At 41.1% G+C, this 22,997-nt stretch overlaps 1 protein-coding gene across 1 annotated transcript in view; it reads right to left on the bottom strand.

Annotated features, from left to right (window-relative positions):
- LOC132649765 (grainyhead-like protein 2 homolog) overlaps positions 1 to 11,284 on the bottom strand; it is a 28,621-nt gene extending 17,337 nt beyond the window's left edge. The window contains exons 1-2 of the mRNA XM_060374200.1: positions 11,222 to 11,284; positions 10,159 to 10,323 (exon numbers count right to left, since the gene is read on the bottom strand). Coding sequence (XP_060230183.1) covers positions 10,159 to 10,323; positions 11,222 to 11,284 — 228 coding nt within the window. The remainder of the gene's footprint in view (positions 1 to 10,158; positions 10,324 to 11,221) is intronic.
- Positions 11,285 to 22,997: the final 11,713 nt, after the last annotated feature.

Below are 22,997 nucleotides of genomic sequence, written 5' to 3'. Positions count from 1 at the left end.
ACATCCCCAGATCTAAAAACTTTGTAATGCTCTAATCCAATACAAAACTCAAAAGGCACCAAAAGCAAAACTGCAAACACTCTCCCACCCTTGCTCCCCAGTCAAGTACCTCAGTGTACTATGCAAATGTGAGTTCTGTCCTATTCTGCAAAGGGCAGAAGAGAACACATATTCCCAATTCTCACTTTTCCCACATAATGATGAAATCTGATAGCTGTGTCTCTTTAAAAATGCTTACATATAGAATGAGAAATCCCGCCCCCCAATTAGGCTGTTTCCAGCTTTTAGTTTATAACCAATGCCACTGTGAATGTCTGTGTGGTTTTTGTATACAACTGTACACAGGAACATAAATTTGCTGCTTAAGTTGTTTTCTCCAGCTGAAAGTGGAGAAGAAAAAGCCATGCCTCAGTGGTTCCTGCCTGTGATACCAGTGCTGGGAGGTGGAGGCAAGAGTCTTGGAAGTTCACCTTAGTTCCAGGCCTGTCTTAGCTTCTCTGAGAGCAGGACCTGTGCCTGGCCAGGAATCCCATCTCTCAAAACTGGTATCTCATCTGCTGCCTCAAATACACCCTTGTCTCCCTGGCCGTGAGAGTGGAGATGTCCCTTCACAGTCCTTCCAACATAGACCAGCACTATGGAAGGACTGTGCTCAGCCTAGACTTGGTTGGCTCTGTTGTGCATTTGCTGTGTTACTGAGGTAAGCTACTAACTTCAACTCACTCCTCAGATGAAAGCTGTCACCTGCTTAGAAACACGAATAATTGGATAATACGTATAAAGGCCTAGCAGGGTGCCTGATATATAGTAATTGCTGAACAAATATTAGTCATTGTGCACACAGGCACACACCATTATGTCATGAAATCCAAGTGTGTAATCCAATTCTCTGCACAACACAATAGCTTATAGCTGTGAAGTTCAGAGCCGTAAGTAGAATGCAGGGCAGAGACCATGGCTGCTCCACACTAACAAAAGATCAACTGATATCTTCGGTGAGATGCCATCCAAAGATTACTCCTTGTTCACAAGCATTAGCTCCAGTTTTCCTGTCAGCCCTTACCTTATAAAAGAGGAACAAAGGCAAGGCTTTGTTTAAGTTCAATACCACAGACTCCAGCAAATGTTTGTCTTTCCCTTTTAAAGCTCCCTCTGCCCACACCACGCCCCAGCAAACACAGAAAAACGCCATTTGCCCTGCTCTGCTGTGTGTAACTCAATCCTTCTGAGACCTCTCCCAGGAGCCTCTCCCAGTGCTCTCTTTACTTTTGAGACCATGGGATGCCCTATAATATTCTCTATCAGATAACCTGCTTAAAATTGGCCTAAGTTAAGCAAAATACTAACTTAGTCTAAGTGAATGGTAACTTCTGCACAAACGGCTTTATCTTTTAACTGCCGTAGAAGCTCCCTAAGAAAAGGCATCAACTTCCTGTTGATGCTGTGGGGTAGGGAGCCAGCAAAGTTATGAACCTTGCTCACCCGGAACTATGGCATCCTTTAGGCAGTCCATTCGCTCTCTCTGTGCATTCTAAAAACCAATGTTTGCACATCTTGTCCCCTCCTCTGGTGTCCAGGAGTTCAAGGAAGAGTTCAAGGGAGAGTCCATTTAGAAGCATGCCCTAGGAAGGTACACCATGACTACCAAATTTAGATTTTTGTAAATTACTTTTCAGATTTATGCATTTTATTCTATGAACAGAAGTGTTTTGCGTGTGTGTGCGTGGTGTGTGTATGTGGTGTGTGTGTGTGTATGTATGTATGTATACCATTTGCATGGCCCAGGCTCTATGAGTTTAGAAGCATCAGACCCTTCAAAGCTGGAGTCACAGATGGTTGTGAGCCACCATGTGAGTGCTGGAAATAGAACTTGGGTCCTCTACAAGACTAGTGCTCTTAACCACTAAGTCATCTCCAGACCCAGAAGTTTAGCTTTCTAAGAGCGCTGTACTTGACACAGAGCACCAATGAAGCAGGGTGTGATTGCAAAAGCCTGTAATTCCAGCACTGGGCAATGGTGGCAGGATTATCAAGAGATCACAGCCAGCCTCTGCTATATGAAAGCTTGACTCAACAACAGCACCTGTTAGACATCTCAGATGAAAAAAGAAATACTGGAAAAGAGACAGCTAGATGAGGCTGGAAAAATGATTCAGCAAGTAAGTGCATTCAGTGTTCTTCCAGAGGATCCAAACTTGGTTCCTAGCACCCATGTTTGGAAGTTTACAACTGCCTATAACTCCAGTTCAAGGGGAATCTGACAGCCTCTTTTGGCCTCTATGGGAAATGCATACAAACACACACACCCAAATAAAAATTAAAATGAAAAAGTGAAAGAGGAGGAGGAAGAAAAGAAATAGCAAACCTGAGACATGATAGGTACTGAGTTTAAGGATAGCTTTTAATTAGCATAATCTCACTCACCTAAAGTAACTATAAAGTTGTACAAGATTAAAAAATTCTGTTCTCCCCAATTCACTGCTTTCTTGTAGTGAAATGTCACTGCCATCACAGACCTGCTCTGTTAACAAGCTGTCTCTTAAACTCAGAGGGACTGTACTGTCCATTCCTGGCTCACATGCAGGGACTGGGCAGGGCTTGCTCACCACTAGCTGCACCTTGAGAGAGGAGCACCTGAAGGAAGAAACCAACACACAGGAGGAGAGACAAGGGAAGTTGCTCTACAGGACACAGGTCCTCAGATCTCTACACACTGACTCTGCCTACTTGCCCTATAGTACAGGTGCTGCTAGGCACTGCTTCCCATTGGCTTTTGTCTTCCTCAGAGAGAGATTTACAGATGGATGAAGACCTCTTATCTTCAGTTGTCATCAGCCAGCCATCTCAACAACCACTCCTCAAAAAACAGCCTCAGCTTTAGATGACATCTTTTAAATATTAGAGCAAACTCAGATACTTAACATTAATTAGAAGTAGACTAGTAAGGAAGCAGGGCTCAGGGGAAATGTCAGCATGCCATGGCCATAATCACCTGATGGGTTTCTACAGGTACAAGCTTACAGTCAACTTTTTATTCTAAATCCTCTCTCTCTCTCCATTCCTCCTCCTCCTCTCTCTCCTGTGGGGTGTGTGTGAAGGTCAGAACAACTTGCAGTGTGTTTGCTTATTTGATTGCTTAAGTTGCACATACCTTCATCTTCTCTGAAAATAATCTCCATCTTAGTTTTGTTTGTGTGTTACATGCTGGGCCTCTTGCATGGTTTTGAACAAAAGGAAAAGAACAAAAAGTCTCTATTATTCATGACAGGAAAAAAGTATAAAAGAAAAACACAAGCCCATAAATGTGAAAATAAATTTCAGGATACCAGAGAAAGAGCTAGAGAGGTGAGTAGATAGAGAATAAATGTGTAAAGGTAGAAAGAACCCAGTTAAATACCTCAGAACTGCAGTCTTGGGAAATGCTGCTCTTTAGTGTGTACAGAGTAGAAAGACCCGCTAATGTTAGGCTATTCAGAGCACGCATGTGTGAGTGGGCACGTACACACACATTCAGCAGAGATTGTTGATGTCAAGTTAGTCTACACACATACAAGCACTCAGCTGAAGAGAGCAAAATATCTGAAGTAGTAGCTACGTCCATTCTGGTCAATGGTTTGGGGTTTTGTTATTGTTGGTGGTGGTAGTTCTTTTTGGTTTTTCAAGACAGGTTTTGTTATTGTTGGTGGTGGTAGTTCTTTTTGGTTTTTCTCTGTGTAGTCCTGGCTATCCTGAAACTCACTATGTGGACCAGGCTGGACTCAAACCACAGAGATCCACCTGGCCTCTGCCTCCTGAGTGATGGGATTAACAATGGTTTTTATGATACAAACAAGTAATGCTCCAGGGCATAAGGATAAGGAAAGCTCTGGGCTCTGAAGTGTTAAAACAGCACACCAGCTTTTCTGGGGGCCAGCTGCTGTGGGGCTGAGGATGTTAAACATGGGGCCTGTGGCCAAGCAGGAAGAGTCATTTAATCCGCTTTGCTGAGGAGGCGAAGCTGATGCCCATCTTCCCTCCTAGGCCCATGTAATTTGCACTCTGCAATTATTGGAAAAGGAAAATTATAGCACTTTTTTTGGTCTCATTGTAATGGATGATTTGCTTCCATGAGGATGGGTAGGACAGGAGCCTGAGGGTAGCATCCGCCCTTCCATCTACCTAATCTTGCAGGACTGGGATGCAAATTGGAAGTTGAGATGCAGAGAAATGTCCTCCATGACATCTCTTAGCCCTGTACATCCAGTTGCATCCTAAACATCCGTTGATACAGACATGTTTCTGAAACTCTCTTCCTGAGACTGGAAGAACATTCACTGGTAATCTAATAATAAAGGGATGAATGGGACACATCAAGTCCTTAATTGCAGCTAGTGGAAGGTATTCAGGCAAACAGGACAGACAGCATCAAACAGGAAGCCTTGTTCTACCCTGACAGGCAGAGACGCTAAATCCAAAGGCAGCAAAGAATACCCTACTATGCCAGCTTAATATTACTGAATTATTTTAGGTTGCTTTTGTTTGTTTGTTTCAAGATGGGGTTTCACCATTTAGCCCTGGCTCTCCTGGAACTAGCTCTGTCAAACTCATAAATATATCGGTCTGCCTCTACCTCCCCAGTACTGGGATTAAAGGCATGTGCCACCACAGCCTGGCAGGTTTTTCTTTAAGACTTGTCAAAAGAAAGGCCAACAAGATGTCTTAGTGGGCAAAAGTACTTGCCACACAAGCTTGGCAATCTGAGACCTGTTCCCACAACCTAGATAGGGAGTTAGGGATGCTGGAGTGTCTGTAATCCCACAGTCCTCCTGAGAGATGGGACGCAGAGACAGGAAGTTTATGTCCTCCTGCCTGGACTGTGGAGGGTGACAGAGACAAGAGACCCTGACTCAGAGCAAGGTACAAAGAGAGATACAACTCTGGGAAAGTGTCCTCTGAGCTCTACATGCATGTCCTCACTCCTGTGCACCCAGGCTCACACAGAGAGACACATTAATAATAATAATAGACAGTAAGCAAAAATTTTTCTAAAGAAAGATGTAATAGACTCGTCTTTAGTGGTGGTGAAGGAGAAATATTTTTTAATTCTTTATTAATTACACTTTATTTATTTTGTATCCCTCCTGTGGTTCCCCCCCTCCTTCTGTCCCAATCCCTCCCTTCCTCCCCCCTCTGCATGCATGCCCCTCCCCAAGTCCACTCTTAGGGGAGGTCTTCTTTTCCTTCCTTCTGATCCTATTCTATTAGGTCTCATCAGGAGTGACTGCATTGTCTTCTTCTGTGGCCTGGTAAGGCTGCTCCCCACTCAGGAGGAGATGATCAAAGAGCAGGCCAATCAGTTCATGTCAGAGACAGTCCCTGTTCCTATTACTATGGAACTCCACTTGGACACTGAACTGCCATGGGCTATTATCTGTGTAGGGGTCTTAGGTAATCTCCATGCATGGTCCTTGGTTGGAGTATGTCTCAGGAAAGACCTCTGTGCTCAGATTTTTTGGTTCTGTTGCTCTCCTTGTGGAGCTCCTGTCCTCTCCAGATCTTACTGTCTCCCACTTCCTTCATAAGATTCCCTGCACTCTGCCCAAAGGTTGGCAATAAGTCTCAGTATCTGCTTTGATAGTGTACAGGGCAGAGCCTTTCAGAGGTCTCTTTTCTCCTTCTTCTGATGTTCATCCTCTTTGCCTTTCTGGATAGGGATTGCACTCATATAGACATATAATATAGGATAAACCTACCAAAATCTGTACACCTAAAGAAACTAATCAAGAGGGAGGACTTTTGCTATGCTCAATCCCTATTGAGAAATATTTTTTACTGAATTAAAATATTGGCTGAAGAGGGATTTTTTTTAAAGACTGGGGAGGGGGTGACCTCCCTCATCCTAGCATTTGCTAGAGTAGGAAGGCGCAAACACAAAACAAAGGGTGTAGTGTGCTGGTCTCCTAATATAGTAACAAGGCAAAGAGTGCAAGGAATTCTGCAGCACTCTAATGCTCACGCTGGTCTCCTGTATGGTCTCCATGACAGACATCCTAGCACTCAGGGACTAGGTTAACCTTGGAATCACTATGGAAGAGAGAGCAACACTGAAGAGGCATGGGGCATTTGAACTCTCCCTGGAAACCTGAGAAAGAGCTGCAGTTAGGGCTGCACCGTGTGGGTGATGTCACCATCGCAGAGATGCTCTGAACCAGTACTCCAAGCTCACTACTCTTGAATGACTCAACAGTCTTGTGTGAAAAATCACCATCTTGGAGATTTGTGCTTGGCAAACCTGCTTTCTAGTACCAGTGTTTGACTTTAAAGAGAAACTTAAAATCGGAATGCCCTGCAGGTGAGAGTCATGTGAGAAAGTAAGGCTCAGAAGCTGTCCCATCATAACCCTCTGGGTGGGACCTCAGGCATCTGTGGAGTGTTTACCCTGACTCCCCACCATTCCACAGCTCAGCAAATAAAACTGAGGAAGGGGACATGAGATGCTGGAAGCCGGCAATGCCTGTAATACCAGCATTTGGAAGGCTGAGACAGGAGGATTGCTGTGAGTTCTGAGCCAGTCTGGGCCACACAGCTTGGCTTAAAAACCACCCCTGTCCCCAGAAAAAATAAACACAAATGCTGGAAACTCTGGTGCCAGGTCTAGGCCACAGCTGTACCTCACTGCAGGTGCCTTCTGCTGCACTGGCCAGGACCCATGCCCACCTGTGGGGACAGTGGGGACACTCAGAACTCCACCATCTACACACCAAGAACCTGAGACAATGCACAGTGCATGGTCCTCCAGACTGCACAGACCCCGAGGGGAACAGGTCCTGTCCAAGACTGTTTAGCCTGCTTGAGTCACCTAACAGAAAGCCACTGTGGCACAACCGGAAAAACCGGCTCTGAGAGGTGGAACCTTGCAGCCACTAGGCCTGAAGCAGGCAGCCAGCTTGGGACCATGGCCAGAGCCTGGGACCACCACAGAACTTGAGCACATTCCTGGCCAAATGTTGTTCATTACTAAAGGAAGCTAAATAACTCAGTGTTGGTGTCCTCTCCTTTCTCCTGCTTGCTCCAGAGGAAAGATAGATGCAGGGCTAAGAGGCAGGGCTGTGTAAGGTCCTCAGACGCAGAGCACTTGCCTAGCACATGGGAAGTCCTGGGGTCAATTTTAAGGACCACACAGGAGTGTGCGCACACACAAACAATAAACACAACATTAGAAGAGGGGCTAAGGAGAAGGCCCAGTGGGTAAAGTACTTGGCACATACACATGAGAAACATTTTAAATCTCATTGTGTTGCTACCTCCCAACAGTGGTAGCTAGCAAAGACCTGAACCTCGGGTGGATGCCATAGTGCGTAAAAATTCAAATGTATACCCAGGGCTGGGCAGAGAAAGTTCCAGAACAGAGTAGCACTAAGGATAATGTCACTCATCATGAAAGCCACTTACAACCTTGCAAACTTAGGCCCAGTGCCTCTAGAATTCTTAATTATCAAAATAATTCAAAAACCTGCATATAATAATAATAATAATAATAATAATAACAATAATAATAATGATAAAAACAACAATAGTGATAATGATGATAATGATGAAGCCTGGTATTATAGTTTAGGCCTATAATCCCACACCCCAGAAGGTAGCACAGGGAGACCCTATCTCCAAAAAAAATGTTACAAACAAACTAAAAACTCTTTATTTTTAAACATGGGTGAAAATGTTAAAATTTAGAATAATTCATAAATGCACAATATTAACACATGTGCTTTGTGGACCATAGGTCTGTGTTTTCTGGCCACCAAAAAAAAATCCCAAACATCCTGTGAAATAGACTGAGCTGCTGAGACCCCCTCCTGAAGCCTGCAGATATCTGTTGGGTATAAACGTAACAGCAACCCCCGAAAAGAAAACATTTTCTGTATGATATCACCAATCCTCCCTGTTTAGCTGACAGTCTTTCCCACAACTGCTATCCTAGTGTTTCTTTTGCAGTCTACTTACTATAAAATCAGTAATAACCATTTGTAACATTAAAAAGCTTACTTATCACTTAAAACAAAAGACATTCACTAAAAATAGGTATTAAGGAAATAAAACAAACACTACTGCAGGAAGTATCATAAAATATTGTCCAAGACCATTTGCCAATGTCTACAGAAAACCAGTATGTGTGCCTAGAAGTATACCTGTGCACATATGTGCAAACTCACATACAGACAGGCACACATGTGCACACTCATGCACACAGACATACATGTATCCATCCATGCATACATAAAGTGAGCACTTGTATATGGCAAGTGAGTGGTGTAGAATGAACTGGCTGCAAGATCAGCTAGTGTAGCCCCAAATCAACTATTCCATCAGCTTCCATGGAGCCTGTCTCTTGGGATGTCCACTTCTCTTTCAAAGGTCCCTACTGAAACAGCCCTTAACTCACTTGTCTCTACCATCCATTACAGCAGACTGTAATACTGAAAATACGGAGAGGACTGTGGTGCATGTTTAGAGCTAGCTTTAAGACTCTAGGACATCTTCTGTGGCAAAATCCCATTTTTCTTCTCAGTAACCATGAAGTGGATATGGCCTCCCCCTGGTCACACTGCTGATTGGTTACTGGATCCCTTGCTGGATCGATATCCCCCAAAACCTAGTAAGATGCCTGTAGAGACATTTGTTTTGACTGCCAGAGATTCCAGCACATCCCAGTACTGTGCCCTAACACAAACCCCTTTTGTGCAATAGTCTAGCCTCAAAGAGAAACATAAAGAGCAGGGGCCAGCACAGGCTAAAGAAAGATAGGTGGCAGGAGCCGTGGAATGGCGCAGACAACCTCAGTAAGCTGTGACAGTCTCAGGAGTAGGGAGAGAGTTGGAGAGGTCTCAGGCAGCCAAGAGCACATGGTGTGTGCAGGCATGCCAGAGACACATTTTGCCTGAAGTTCTGTGTGAAGCATCTTGTAGTAGGGCCTGTTCCCTTCTCTGGAACATTCTCCAGGCTGCACGGCTGACTTGTCACTGAATGCCCATTTGGGTCAGCTTTCTTGGGCCTAAAGCCAGTTTCACCTACATTGTTTTATACATGAGCGGAATGAGACACTGAGCAATTCATTTTCTTCTGGAAAGCCTGCTTGTAAACTCCCAGCCAGTTTCCTCTCTCACCCAGCCTTCCCGCTGAGGACAATGAAGCATTGACAGCCTTGTTTACATTGACCTCCTCCTGAGATGAAAGACAAAGTCTTCTAACACTCTCCAGCCGGTACACAGGTACACAACTGAAGCAGAAAACAAGCTTAGGTTTTATCTGAAACATCCTTTAAGTGCAAAATGAGGCTGAAGAATAAGACACTGAGACCCAGAATGAGCTTTGGGGCCTTCAAAACAGACCTGTGGCTAGAGAGCAAACAGGGCTATCTGTGGAAACACTTCCTTATCCAAACCAAGGTAGGGCAGGCATCTGTCCTTGATGCCTGTTTGTCAGAGACATTACTTACCCCTGCATGTCTCAGCTACACTTACACCCAAAGAAACAGAAGAGGGTCAGTCAACAAAGAAGTGTTTCAAAGTCATCGTGGTGAAGGTGATTGGAAGCCCTACTTCTGGAGCTCTGCTCCTTCACCTACTGAAGCTGTATGTCGCTACTGTGAAGATACAAGCTTCCTGATGGTGGCATAGAGAAGCCGGGGGCTTACGAGACTCCAAGTGTTAGATGCAAGTTCTAGACTGGAACATGTGGCCTGAAGAACTGAGGAGGGGCAACATGGCAGCTCATCACATTTTTTCAGAGCAGAAGCTCACACCCCACAACAAAAGGACAAAGGCATGAATCCTCTAAAAGGGAATATAGCAGGGCCCCAGTGCTTGGGAGGAAGAGGCAGTTGAATCTTTGTGAATTCAAGGCTGGCCTGGTCTACAAAGAGAGTTCCAGGAGAACCAAGGCTGTTACACAGAGAAACTCAGTCTTTAAAACCCAAAATAGACAGACAGATACATACATACATACAGATACATAGATAGATACACAGATGATAGATAAACAAATAACTAAATAAATAAATAAAATAAGAAAGGGACCATGCTCATTTTCTTCTTTTTGACTCAAGTTTCTAGGAAAACACTACACAGGGTTTTGAACAAGAGTCTTCATTCATTAAGAGCCATGGTAGGTTTCACTAACCTTTGCCTCTTCATTCACATCCCAGGTGAAGGAAACAGCATTGTACGCGATCTCTTCAATGTTTCCAATGGTGTTGAAGCTCTCCTTGTAGTCAGCTATGACAGTGAAAGAGAAAAAGGGCTTAGCAGGGTGGTAGCCAGGAGGAGAGGCACAGGCCTCTAATCCCTGCACTCGGGAGGTAAAGACAAGAGGATCTAGAGTTCCGGGTCATCCTTGTAACAGAGACCAGCCTTGGCCAGTACATGAGACCCTGGCTCAAAACACTCACACGCCACACACATACATATGCACCCATGCACGCACACATGCTTGTACACTAAAGTAAGAGTCCCTCGATGACACATTATTTGTCAATGGTAAAGTTTTGGATTTGCCTATTTTGCAGTGTGACAAGCTACATATTTCTGCTTACAGAATTCTACGGCTGAAAAAAAAATTTACTCACGTCTTTTTATTAAGAGTAAATCTAAGTGAACCATGTCTTTATCTGATTTGATTATTAGGTCTTTTTTTTCTGTTCACCTTCCTACTTCCCACTTTTTTGACAGCCATCCCCCGCTCCCCCAATACACACACAGGGACAATTTTTAGAAGCAAAATATTCTGCCAGTCAGGTGATGTCACTAAAGGAACTGCAGTAGAGTGAAGGCTTTCCATGAGCAGTGATGGTGATAGAGATCAAACACACACTAAGCACACACTACACTGAGGCACCCCCATGCCAAAGAAGGACATTTCTAAAACTTATCTTAGTACTCCAGAGCGTTGCGTTAATCTCACTTGGCTGTCATCACCTGACCACTTTGGGCTCTGTCCTATGGTCACTCCTTACACAATATGTTATCTATTCCCTTATAGTATGTGTCTATTCCCTCATACAGTATGTAGTGACTCCCTTATAGAGTAGGTATCTATTCCCTTATGGTATGTAGCTATTCCCTGTCATCCCATTAGACTCCCCATGGAGTCAATAGAGATCAGCATGGGTGCTGTGTACTGTTATGGGCATGTTGGGCTACACAGAAAAGCCCAATTTGCTTATCTCCAATGATGAAACTGGTACCTCAGCACTGCAGGAAGATTCCTTATTGCTGGGAGCGGAATGGTGCAGGAAAACCCACCTCATGCTCTCCAGACTCCCTGGGATAGGCTGGCTGGTCTAGCCTCAGTCTGAATTCTATTTCCCCCTCTTTCTCGGATCACCTCTGCTTTCTATGATCCCTGAGGGGTTCAAAGCAGTTTGCTGAATGCTGTGTCTTCATTTCATCTACCCTACATGCAAATATCTGCCCACATGCACCTAGCCAGCCTAGAATCTTCTTGTGGAGAGTGCTAACTTATTTCCTTTTCACTCACTCCAGTGGTCTTGCCTAGAGAAACCTCAAAGCAAGATGTTTCTTTTCTTTTTTGGCATTGTTTTGTTTCTCTGTGCCTTGAGACACAGTTCCACAAGTATAACCCAAGCTGGTTAAACTTGTCCTGAATGCTGAGATTACAGGTTTGAGCTGTCATATCCAACTCCAAACCTTTATATTTTAAACAAAGCACATAAACTTTTAGCATAAAAGTATGTATATTCAACATAGGAAAGTCAGAGACCATGAATAAATAAAAAAAAATTAAGGACAACCACAGTCTACTAACCCACAATTAACTGCCTTTAAACTTTATCTATGTGCTCTTATCTCTCATCTAGCTCCTTTTCTCCAAATATGTAGATTATTTTTATACAGTGATTAATAAACATCTTTTTCATTGCTATATTGTTTCGCTTGGCTCATCTCTGGTGTCTTCCATATGTAAAACCTTCTGTAAAATTATACGATTGTATCAGACCATGTGTCATGGCTTTATTCTTATTGGTCACTCAGCTGACAGCTGACAGTCTGCTGCTCTACCCCAGTGTTTCACTTCTTTTTACAGCTAAATTTCATTTAAATTTAATTATATTTTATTAAAGTAAATTCTCAGGGGCAGAAGTATAGCTTGCTGGTAGAGCAAGGGCTAGGAGAACTTGGGTTCAACAGCTAGCATTAAAACAAAAGACATTTTAAAAAAGCATATTTCCGGAAATAAGTTTTTTTTTGTTTCTTACTTTGTTTTGTTCTGTTGAAACAAGGTCTCACTGTGTATTCCTGGCTAGCCTGGAACTCACAGAGATTGCCTGCTGCTACCTCTCAAGTGCTGAGGTTAGGGATCTGAGCCACTAGACCCAGCTATAATTTTAAGGCTGATTAATTTTGCCACACTGGTCCAGGGAGGAACAATTTACACTTAGGGCAATTATGTCTTTTCTTCTCAGATTGTCTTTTTTCCAGACTAATATTCAAAACATTATTTTAATCTGAAATTCCTTGATTGCTAAAGGCGTTGAATAGTCATTCTTGTTCTCTGGCTATTTGCATTTCTTCTTATTATTTTTATTTTTGTAAGTTCATTCATTTATTTTGGCTTTTCTAATTTTATTCTTGATACACTTTTCTCTTAGGGTAGTCATGATTTTAAAATAAATACTCAAAGGCAAATGAAGGGGAAAATCAAAAAAAAAGAACATTACCCCTTACAGGTTCTAAAAAGGCTTTATGTTTGGGACGATCACGAATGCACACCTGTGCTTTCTGCAGGCTTCCTCTATGAGAGAGAGAAGAAAGCCAAATTTAAATTTGAATTCCATGATTTCTTCACTAATCCCTTGCAAGATAATCTTATAGTTGTTTGAGAAAAGAGCAGGTAAGATCAGCTGTAAAGAAGAAATGTCACATCTAGAAGTTAAGACAAGAAAGGTGCTTAGATTGACACTGTGGAGTCCTACATCACAAGGCTTCATTTTTCCAGTTTTAATTTCCCCCAAAAAGGGCTGAAAAAAAGAAAAAGAATTTCATACCACTTGTCATATAGAAACACACCAGAGTCTTCTAATATGGCACTCAACCAATAAATATGGCAACCAAAATGCTCATTCTGTGCCAGGAAATGTCCTCACTAGGCCCTTAGTCTTATAGCTCTTGCAATATAGAAAATAGAACACAACTAAATACATAAACATAAACAAACAAGATAATTATTCTAAATCTGCCTGATTTTTCAAAGAAGTCTTGAATGTTCTTTTCTCTATTTCTTACCCAACAAAAACAGAAAAATAGGATGAAGGCAGTTCTTATTAATTATGATAATTTACACTCAAAAGGACAATCACTAAATGCTCAGCTAGTAAGTCATGTTGAAATAAGTGGAATCACGGGGAGGAGTAATTCTAATGAAACTAATCCCATTGATGCCATGGTGCCAGCCATAAAGCCACATCTCCAGTCTGAGGTTATCATGTCCTGAACATCCAAGTAGGTGGAACATCCAAGTCAGGCCAAGTAGTATGGAAATACACAGCCACAGACATCATCCAGGGTGTGTCAGGATGCCCCAGAGCAGTATGGTAATTCATGGATTCTCGGGGTTTAAAGACTATCTGAGAAGCACATTTTCAAATGTTGGAGGCCAGCATAGGGCTCTGGTGAGACATAGGCCACTGCCAGATATTCTCAGTCATGAGCATGGAGTGAGGCCAAGACTACATTTCTGCCAACTCTCATGTGGGGCTGGTGGGGTTCCTACACTTGAGAAGTCTTGACTCTGTTGTAAAATGGAATGGATCTTTTGGGTACTTCTGGTTTTCACCACCATGCTCTTAGAAAGCACATTAGTTGGTGGTGCACGCCTATAATCCCAGCACTCAGGGAGACAGAAGCAGGTGGATCTCTAGGCGATCAAGCCCAGGCTGGTCTACAAAGAGTCCAGGACAGCCAACGATACACAGAAAAACCCTGTTTGGGAAAAAGTAAAAAGAAAAAAAATATATATACATTAGTCTTTATTCATGAGGTCCATGTAATGGTCTATTCTTCCCCACCAAAAAAAAAAAAAAAAAAAAAAAAAAAACAAAAAAAACAAAAAAAACCTTTTTTTTCTTGATGAACAGACACAAGGCTATACAATGGCGGAGGACTTATCTAACCAGGAACACTTAGACTCACTCCAAGAGGTCTATCCTTGTACCTAGAGTGGACTCAAAGATATTGTTTCCTTCTGATAAAACCACTGTCATCTCTTGGCAGTCAGACCCAAAGACTCCTGGAATGATAACTGTGGTCTAGTTAAGAACATACATGTTCATGCTGGACAGGCCTTGTGCCAATGATGAGGTCTGTTTTTGGAATAATTCCTGAGGTAGCAATCAGTATGTTTTCTCATAGGGAGAAGCCAAACTGTTTATGGAAGTCAAAAAATCTGGTAACTAATTAACTATGATTTGAATTCAGTTCTGTCTGATACCAACAGCCGCATTTTTAACTGCAATTTCAACCATAAATCATCAGCAGATATTGAAGCACATACTTCAATGGCAACTGCTTTATGAGGTGCTGAGGGAATGTATGGTGAAGGAGGAAAGGAAACTGGGCATTTGGGGACTGTGGGAAGTTACTTACAAAGGAAGGCAGGAATAGGGTACTTTGGCAGGGAATGCTGAAATGTTTTCTTCAACAAGAAAATATTTTTAGAACTTGCTAGCATGAGAAGGCTGAGTGAGAAGGTCAAGCTAGCCCATCTAAGAAAACCAAAGGCACTGGTGCTGTGGAAAAATGATGAGTATGCCAACATATTTGCTTTCTTTACTCATTTCTTGCAAGTTATATTTCACATAGAAATTATGGGATGCAACTATTTTTAATTTTGAAGGAGGTATGATGGTGAGTGAATCCTTTTGCTATCTTTTGCTTTTATCTTTTGCAGATAATCAGTGGTCTGTTAATTGGGTGTCTTGTTTTAATTCAGACTTTTGAAGGCTGAGGCTCCTGCACCTTAATTAAGCCTCATGTGCTTGGAGAATTATAACTACCGCTTTTAATTATTATATGTATATTGTTGGAGATTAAACAGTGTGGTATAATTAATACAGAAGATGGCACTCTTCTAGAAGCTGTAGATTCTGTCTGGACTAGTGAAATAATGAAGGTGGAATGCTAGAGATGAATCTGGGAACTGTGCCAATTCTGTGCACAGCCACATCAGCTTCATCAGACGCTGTGAGAATGTGGCATGGTTGATATGTTTGGGAGCTATGATTCAACAGGCCCATGCTCAGGGTGATAGATACAGGAAGGAAGCTTTTAGCTGGGCATATGACCTCTTCTCCATGACCCTCAGTGAGTTACCTCTGACATCAGAGACAGTATCTAAAGAATGTACAGCTGCTTCTCCATTGTGGACAACAGTCATACTGACCCACCTGTCCTGAAACCTCTGTGTGCCACATCTGCAAGCCTGGGCAGGTCAACTCACAAAGGAGAGGGGCTTGTCTGAGCAACACTCAACTCTGATTTGAAAAAGATGGAAGAAACACAAACCTTTCTAAACGTGTTGAGATTTTTCTCCCTGTTCTTCTAAATCAAAAAGCAGCATTTGAAAGCCTGTGTGACTCATGTAAGAATTTTCCAACAAGCTCATTATCTTCTTCAGAGCACTCTAACAAGTCATGAGTAACTTGGGTGTCCTTGAGTATGTTGACACTTGAGCTGGCTCTTGACAATCACCGAATCATTTCATCACTTGCTCATGGTCCCTTAAAAGCCATGTGTGAGGTAGGCCCAGGGTTGAATACACACAATACTGCAGAAACCCCTAAACCTTTGTCTGTAAGCTGTGCCTCTCAGAGTAAGAAACACATAAGCACATTACATACCTCTCCAATTCTACCACTTGGTGTGCGTCTTAGTCTGTTTTCTGTTAGTGTAACTAAATACCACATGCTTTAGTACATTGCTTAAAAACTTGTGGCTTTCAAGGCTGAGAAGCCCAAAAGAAGAGCCTGTAAGAGCCTCCTTACTACATCATCATAGGGTGGATGACACATGGTAACAGAGGGAAGAAGGCAGCTCAGAGGCTTTATTGTCTTACAGCATCAGAGAAGCACTCATGACCTCATCTAACTATCCCTACCTCAAACACAATAGCACAGAGGTCAGAGGCTGGGTTTCTAAAGCATGAGCCTACAACCCAAAACACTACCACCTTACTAGGTGACAAAAAGCCAAGCTGTGACCAGCACCTACAAAGGTCTGTCTACACACCAATCCAAACCCCTTTGGCTTTTTGTGACATGAAATCTTTCAAGTGTGCACCTTTTCAATACACACTCCAAATTGTTTATGGGTAAAATTATGAATATATAATGTGACCAACACTGAGTGACTCTCTGAAGTTTAAATTTTAAAGATTTTATTTATTTATTGTATATGAGTGCTCTATTTGCATGTATATGGGCATACCAGAAGAAGGCATCAGATTCCAGTATATAGATGGTTGTGAGCCACCATGTGGTTGCTGGGAATTGAACTTAGGACCTCTGGAAGAGCAGACATGCTTTTAACAGCTGAGCCATCACACCAGCCCCTTCTGCCCACCCCCCAGTGTTCTTAAACTGTAGCAATCAATTATGTCATTGCTATCTACTCTCCATAACTTATTATAATAGCCTTCCTGGTATGATTGAAAATGACATCTTTTCTAGGATTCTCTTTGCACTAAACCTAATGTTTATCTTGTGTTTGGTCTCATTTTTTAGGGCAGGAACTATATAGGACAAAGTTACAGATTTCAGACAATAACAATATTAAAAGAAAAACATTTTATATTATAGACTATTATTATCTTCCATGCTTTCTTTTTTTTAATATCATTTGAAGCTCTAGTCCTGGGGCCAGAGAGTGGGCACAGTATATAAAGCAGAAAGACTGATTTTGGATCATACATGCATGCATGCACACACGAGTACACACACACACACATACACACACACACACACACATCTTTACCTGCAAACTTGAACATCAGTGATAGTTCACATCTTGTGTACAAACATATAACTGCAAATACATATGAGCCTTTTATATACCATGGGTTACAAGAACACACCTAAACTTGGCTGGACATAAAACTTCCCACTGGTCTCTATGACTCAGAGAGTTTTAAATTTATAATTATTTTGTTGCTAGTCTACAACATTAAGCTACGGACCACACAAAAGAACCTGGTACCTTTGAGTGTTTTCTGAAAGAATAAAGATAAAAATTGTGCATTGGTGATAATTTATATTTCTACATGATGGGAACTGATTGTTCTTTCGATGGAAACTTGTTTCTGTGCTGTACACTGTGAGATAACACTTTTCAGTTTTCCTGTATTCCTAATTGAGTGAGCGACACACATGTGATTCTGTTTAAAACTAGTGCTTTGCTTTTCTTTTCTTTCGATGGAAACTTGTTCCTGTGCTGTACAGTGTGATATATCACTTTTCAGTTTTCCTGTATTCTTAATTGAGCGAGCAATACACATGTGATTTAGTTTACAAAGTAGTGCTTTGTGTTTATGTTCTTTCATTGGAAACTTGTTCCTGGGAACAAGTTAGGGTTAGGGTTAGGGTTAGGGATAGTGTAAGGGTTAGGGTATGGTTAGGGTTAGGGTTAGGGTTAGAGTTAGGGTTAGGGTTAGGGGTTTAGGGTTAGGGTTAGGGTTAGGGGGTTAGGGTTAGGGTTAGGGTTAGGGTCAGGGTCAGGGTCAGGATCAGGGTCAGGGTCATGGTCAGGGTCAGGATTAGGGTTAGGGTTATAGGTTAGGGTGAGGGTTATATCACTTTTCAGTTTTCCTGTTATAATAATTGAAAAGGCGACACGTATATGAACTAGTTTGCAGACTTGTGCTTTGAGTTTCTGTTCTTTCGATGAAAACTTGTTTCTTTGCCTTACAGTTCGAAATATCACTTTTCAGTTTTCCTGTATTCCTAATTGAGCGAGCAACACACATGTGAATTACTTTACAAAGTAGTGCATTGATTTTCTTTTCTTTCATTGGAAACTTGTTCCTGTGCTATACAGTGCGATATATTACTTTTCTGTTTTCCTGTATTCCCAATTGAGCGAGTGACACACATGTGATTTAGTTTACAAAGTAGTGCATTGCATTTATATTCTTTCGTTGGAAACTTGTTCCTGTAAGGAACAAGTTAGGGTTAGGTTTAGGGGGTTAGATTTAGGGTTAGGGTTAGGGTGAGGGTTATATCACTTTTCAATTTTCCTGTTATAATAATTGAACAGGTGACACGTATGTGAATTAGTTTACAGAGTTGTGCGTTGTGTTTCAGTTCTTTTGATGAAAACTTGTTTCTTTGCAGTACAATTCGATATATCACTTTTCAGTTTTCCTGTATTCCTAATTGAGCGAGCGACACACATGTGATCTAGTTTACAAAGTAGTGCTTTGCTTTTCTGTTCTTTCGTTCGAAACTTGTTCCTGTGCTGTACAGTGCATTATATCACTTTTCAGTTTTCCTGTTAAAATAATTGAACAGGAAACACGTATGTGAAATAGTTTACAAAGTAGTGCTTTGCCTTTCTGTTCTTTCATTAGAAACTTGTTCCTGTGCTGTACAGTGCATTATATCACTTTTCAGTTTTCCTGTTATAATAATTGAAGAGGTGACACATATGTGAATTAGTTTACAAAGTAGTGCTTTGCTTTTCTGTTCTTTCGTTGGAAACTTGTTCCTGTGCTGTACAGTGCGATATACCACATTTCCAATTTCCTTTATTCCTAATTGAGCCAGCGACACACATGTGATTTAGTTTACAAAGTAGTGTTTTGCGTTTTTGTTCTTCTGTCGGAAACTTGTTTCTGTGCTATACAGTGTGATATATCACTTTTCAGTTTTCCTGTTATAATAATTGAACGGGCGACATGTATGTGAATTAGTTTACAAAGTTGTGCTTTGCGTTCCTGTTCTTTCGATGGAAACTTGTTTCTGTACCGTACTGTGCGAGATAACTCTATTCAGTTTTCCTAAATTCCTAATTGAGCGAGCGACGCTCATGTGATTCCGTTTAAAAGTAGTGCTTGGCTTTTCTGTTCCTTCATTCAAAACTTGTTCCTGTGCTGTAGAGTGCGATATATCACTTCTCAGTTTTCATGTATTCCTAATTGAGCGAGTGACACACATGTGATTTAGTTTACAATGTAGTGCTTTGCATTTGTTCTTTCATTGGAAACATGTTCCTGTTAGGAAAAAGTTAGGATTAGGGTTAGGGTAGGGTTAGTGTTAGGGTTAGGGTTAGGTTTAGTATTAGGGTTAGTGTTAGGGGTTAGGGTTAGGGGTAGGGGTAGGGTGATAGGGTCAGGGTTAGGGTTAGGGTGAGGGTTATATCACTTTTCAGTTTTCCTGTTATAATAATTGAACAGGCGACACGTGCGTGAATTAGTTTACAGAGTTGTGCTTTGCGTTTCTGTTCTTTCGATGAAAACTTGTTTCTTTGCCTTACAGTTCGATATATCACTTTTCAGTTTTCCTGTATTCCTAATTGAGCGAGCGACACACATGTGATTTAATTTACAAAGTAGTGCTTTGCGTGTCGGTTCTTCTGTTGGAAAATTGTTTCTGTGTTGTACAGTGTGATATATCACTTTTCAGTTTTCCTGTTATAATAATTGAACGGGCAACATGTATGTGAATTAGTTTACAAAGTTGTGCTTTGCGTTTCTGTTTTTTCGTTTGAAACTTGTGTCTGCCATACAGTGCGAGATAACACTTTTCAGTTTTCCTTTATTCCTAATTGAGCGAGCAACATACATGTGATTCCGTTTAAAAGTAGTGCTTTGCTTTCCTGTTCTTTCTTTGGAAACTTTTCCCTGTGCTATACAGTGGGATATATCACTTTTCAGTTTTCCTGTATTCCTAATTGAGCGAGTGACACACATGTGATTTAGTTTACAAATAGTGCTTTGCGTTTCTGTTCTTCTGTTGGAAACTTGTTTCTGTGTTGTACAGTGTGATATATCACTTTTCAGGTTTCCTGTTATAATAATTGAACGGGCAACACATAAGTGATTTAGTTTACAAAGTAGTCCTTTGCGTTTATGTTCTTTCGTTGGAAATTTGTTCCTGTTAGGAACAAGTTAGGGTTAGGGTTAGGGTTAGGGTTAGCGTTAGGGTTAGGGTTAGGGTTAGCATTAGGCTAGGGTTAGGGTTAGGGTTAGGGTTATGGTTTTATCACTTTTCAGTTTTCCTGTATTCCTAATTGAGCGAGTGACACACATGTGATTTAGTTTACAAAGTAGTGCTTTGCGTTACTGTTCTTCTGTTGGAAACTTGTTTCTGTGCTGTACACTGTGATATATCAGTTTTCAGGTTTCCTGTTATAATAATTGAACAGGCGACAAGTATGTGAATTAATTTACAGAGTTGTGCTTTGCGTTTCTGTTCTTTCGATGAAAACTTGTTTCTTTGCCTTATAGTTCGATATATCACTTTTCAGTTTTCCTGTATTCCTAATTGAGTGAGAGACACACCTGTGATTTTGCTAACAAAGTAGTGCTTTGCTTTTCTGTCCTTTTATTCGAAACTTGTTCCTGTGATGTACAGTGCGTTATATCACTTTCCGTTTTCCTGTTATAATAATTGAACAGGCGACACATATGTGAATTAGTTTACAAAGTAATGCTTTGCTTTTCTGTTCCTTTGTTCAAAACTTCCTCCTGCTGTACAGTGCGTTATATCACTTTTCAGTTTTCCTGTATTCCTAATTGAGCGAGTGACACACATTTGATTTAGTTTACAAAGTAGTGCTTTGGGTTTATGGTCTTTCATTGGAAACTAGTTCCTGTTAGGAACAAGTTAGGGTTAGGGTTAGGGGTTAGGGTTAGGGTTAGGGTTAGGTTTAGGTTAGGGTTAGGGTTATGGTTAGGGTTAGCGTTAGGGTTACGGTTAGGTTTCTATCACTTTTCAGTTTTCCTGTTATAATAATTGAATGGGCAACACGTATGTGAATTAGTTTAGAAAGTTGTTCCTGTTACAAACAATTTAGGGTTAGGGTTAGGGTTAAGGTTAGAGTTAGGGGGTTATGGTTAGGGTTAGGGTTCTATCACTTTTTAGTTTTCCTGTTATAATAATTGAACAGGCGACACGTATGTGAATTATTTTATAAAGTTGTGCTTTGCTTTTCTGTTCATTCGATGAAAAGTTGTTTCTTTGCCATACAGTTCGATATATCACTTTTCAGTTTTCCTATATTCCTAATGGGGCGAGCGACACACATGTGATTTAGTTTACAAAGTTGTGCTTTGAATTTCTGTTCTTCCACTCGCAACTTGTTCCTGTGCTGTACAGTGCGATATATCACTTTTCAGTTTTCCTATATTCCTAATTGAGCGAGTGACACACATGATATTCAGTTTACAAAGTAGTGCTTTGCTTTTCTGTTCTTTCATTGGAAACTTGTTCCTGTGCTGTACAGTGTGATATATCACTTTTCAATTTTCCTCTTATAATAATTGAACGGGTGACACGTATGTGAATTTGTTTACAAAGTTGTGCTTTGCCTTTCTGATCTTTCGATGGAAACTTGTTTCTGTGCCATACAGTGTGAGATAACACTTCTCAGTTTTCCTGTTATAATAATTGAACAGGCAACACGTATGTGAATTAATTTAAAAAGTTGTGCTTTGCGTTTCTGTTATTTCATTGGAAACTTGTTTCTGTCCCGTACAGTGCGAGATAACACTTTTTGGTTTTCCTGTATTCCTAATTGAGCGAGTGACACACATGTGATTCAGTTTACAAAGTAGTGCTTTGGGTTTATGTTCTTTCATTGCAAACCTGTTCCTGTTAGGAACAAGTTAGGGTTAGGATCAGGGATAGGGTTAGGTTTATGGTAAGGTTAGTGTTAGTGTTAGGGTTAGGGTTAGGGTTAGGGGTTAGGATTAGGGTTACGGTTAGGGTTAGGGTTTTAAAGTTAGGGTTATTGTTAGTGTTAGGGTTACGGTTAGGGTTCTATCACTTTTCATTTTTCCTGTTATAATAATTGAAGGTGCGACACGTATGTGAATTACTTTACAAAGTTGTGCTTTGCGTTTCTGTTCTTTCGTTTGAAACTTGTTTCTGTGCCATATAGTGGGAGATAACACTTTTCAGTTTTCCTGTATTCCTAATTGAGTGAGCAACACACATGAGCTTCCATTTAAAAGTAGTGCTTTTCTTTTATTTTCTTTCGTTGGAAACTTTTTCCTGTGCTGTACAGTGTGATATATCACTTTTCAGTTTTCCTGTATTCCTAATTGAGCGAGTGACACACATGTGATTTAGTTTACAAAGTAGTGCTTTGCGTTTCTGTTCTTCTGTTGGAAACTTGTGTCTGTGCTGTACAGTGCAATATATCACTTTTTAGTTTTCCTGTTATAATAATTGAACAGGCGATACGCATGTGAATTAGTTTACAAAGTTGTGCTTTGCGTTTACGTTCTTTCGTTGGAAACTTGTTCCTGTTAGGAACAAGTTAAGGTTAGGGTTAGGGTTAGGGTTAGTGTAAGGGTAGGGTTAGGGTTAGGGTTAGGGTTAGGGTTAGCGGGTTAGGATTAGGGTTAGGGATAGGGTTAGGGTTATATCACTTTTCAGTTTTCCTGTTATAATAATTGAACGGGCGAAACATATGTGAACTAGTTTACAAAGTTGTGCTTTGAGTTTCTGTTCTTTTGATGAAAACTTTTTTCTTTGCCGTACAGTTCGAAATATCACTTTTCAGTTTTCCTGTATTCCTAATTGAGCGAGCAACACACCTGTGATTTAGTTTACAAAGTAGTGCTTTGCGTGTCTGTTCTTCTGTTGGAAACTTGTTTCTGTGCTGTACAGTGTGATATATTACTTTTCTTTATTTATAATAATTGAACAGTCAACACGTAAGTGAATTAGTTTACAAGGTAGTGCTATACTTTTCTGTTGTTTCGTTGGAAACTTGTTCCTGTGC

Source organism: Meriones unguiculatus, chromosome 21, assembly GCF_030254825.1.
Source record: "Meriones unguiculatus strain TT.TT164.6M chromosome 21, Bangor_MerUng_6.1, whole genome shotgun sequence".
NCBI lineage: Eukaryota > Metazoa > Chordata > Mammalia > Rodentia > Muridae > Meriones > Meriones unguiculatus.
The sequence above is the reverse complement of the archived record's forward strand: the minus strand, read 5'-3'. Positions and strand labels throughout refer to the sequence as shown.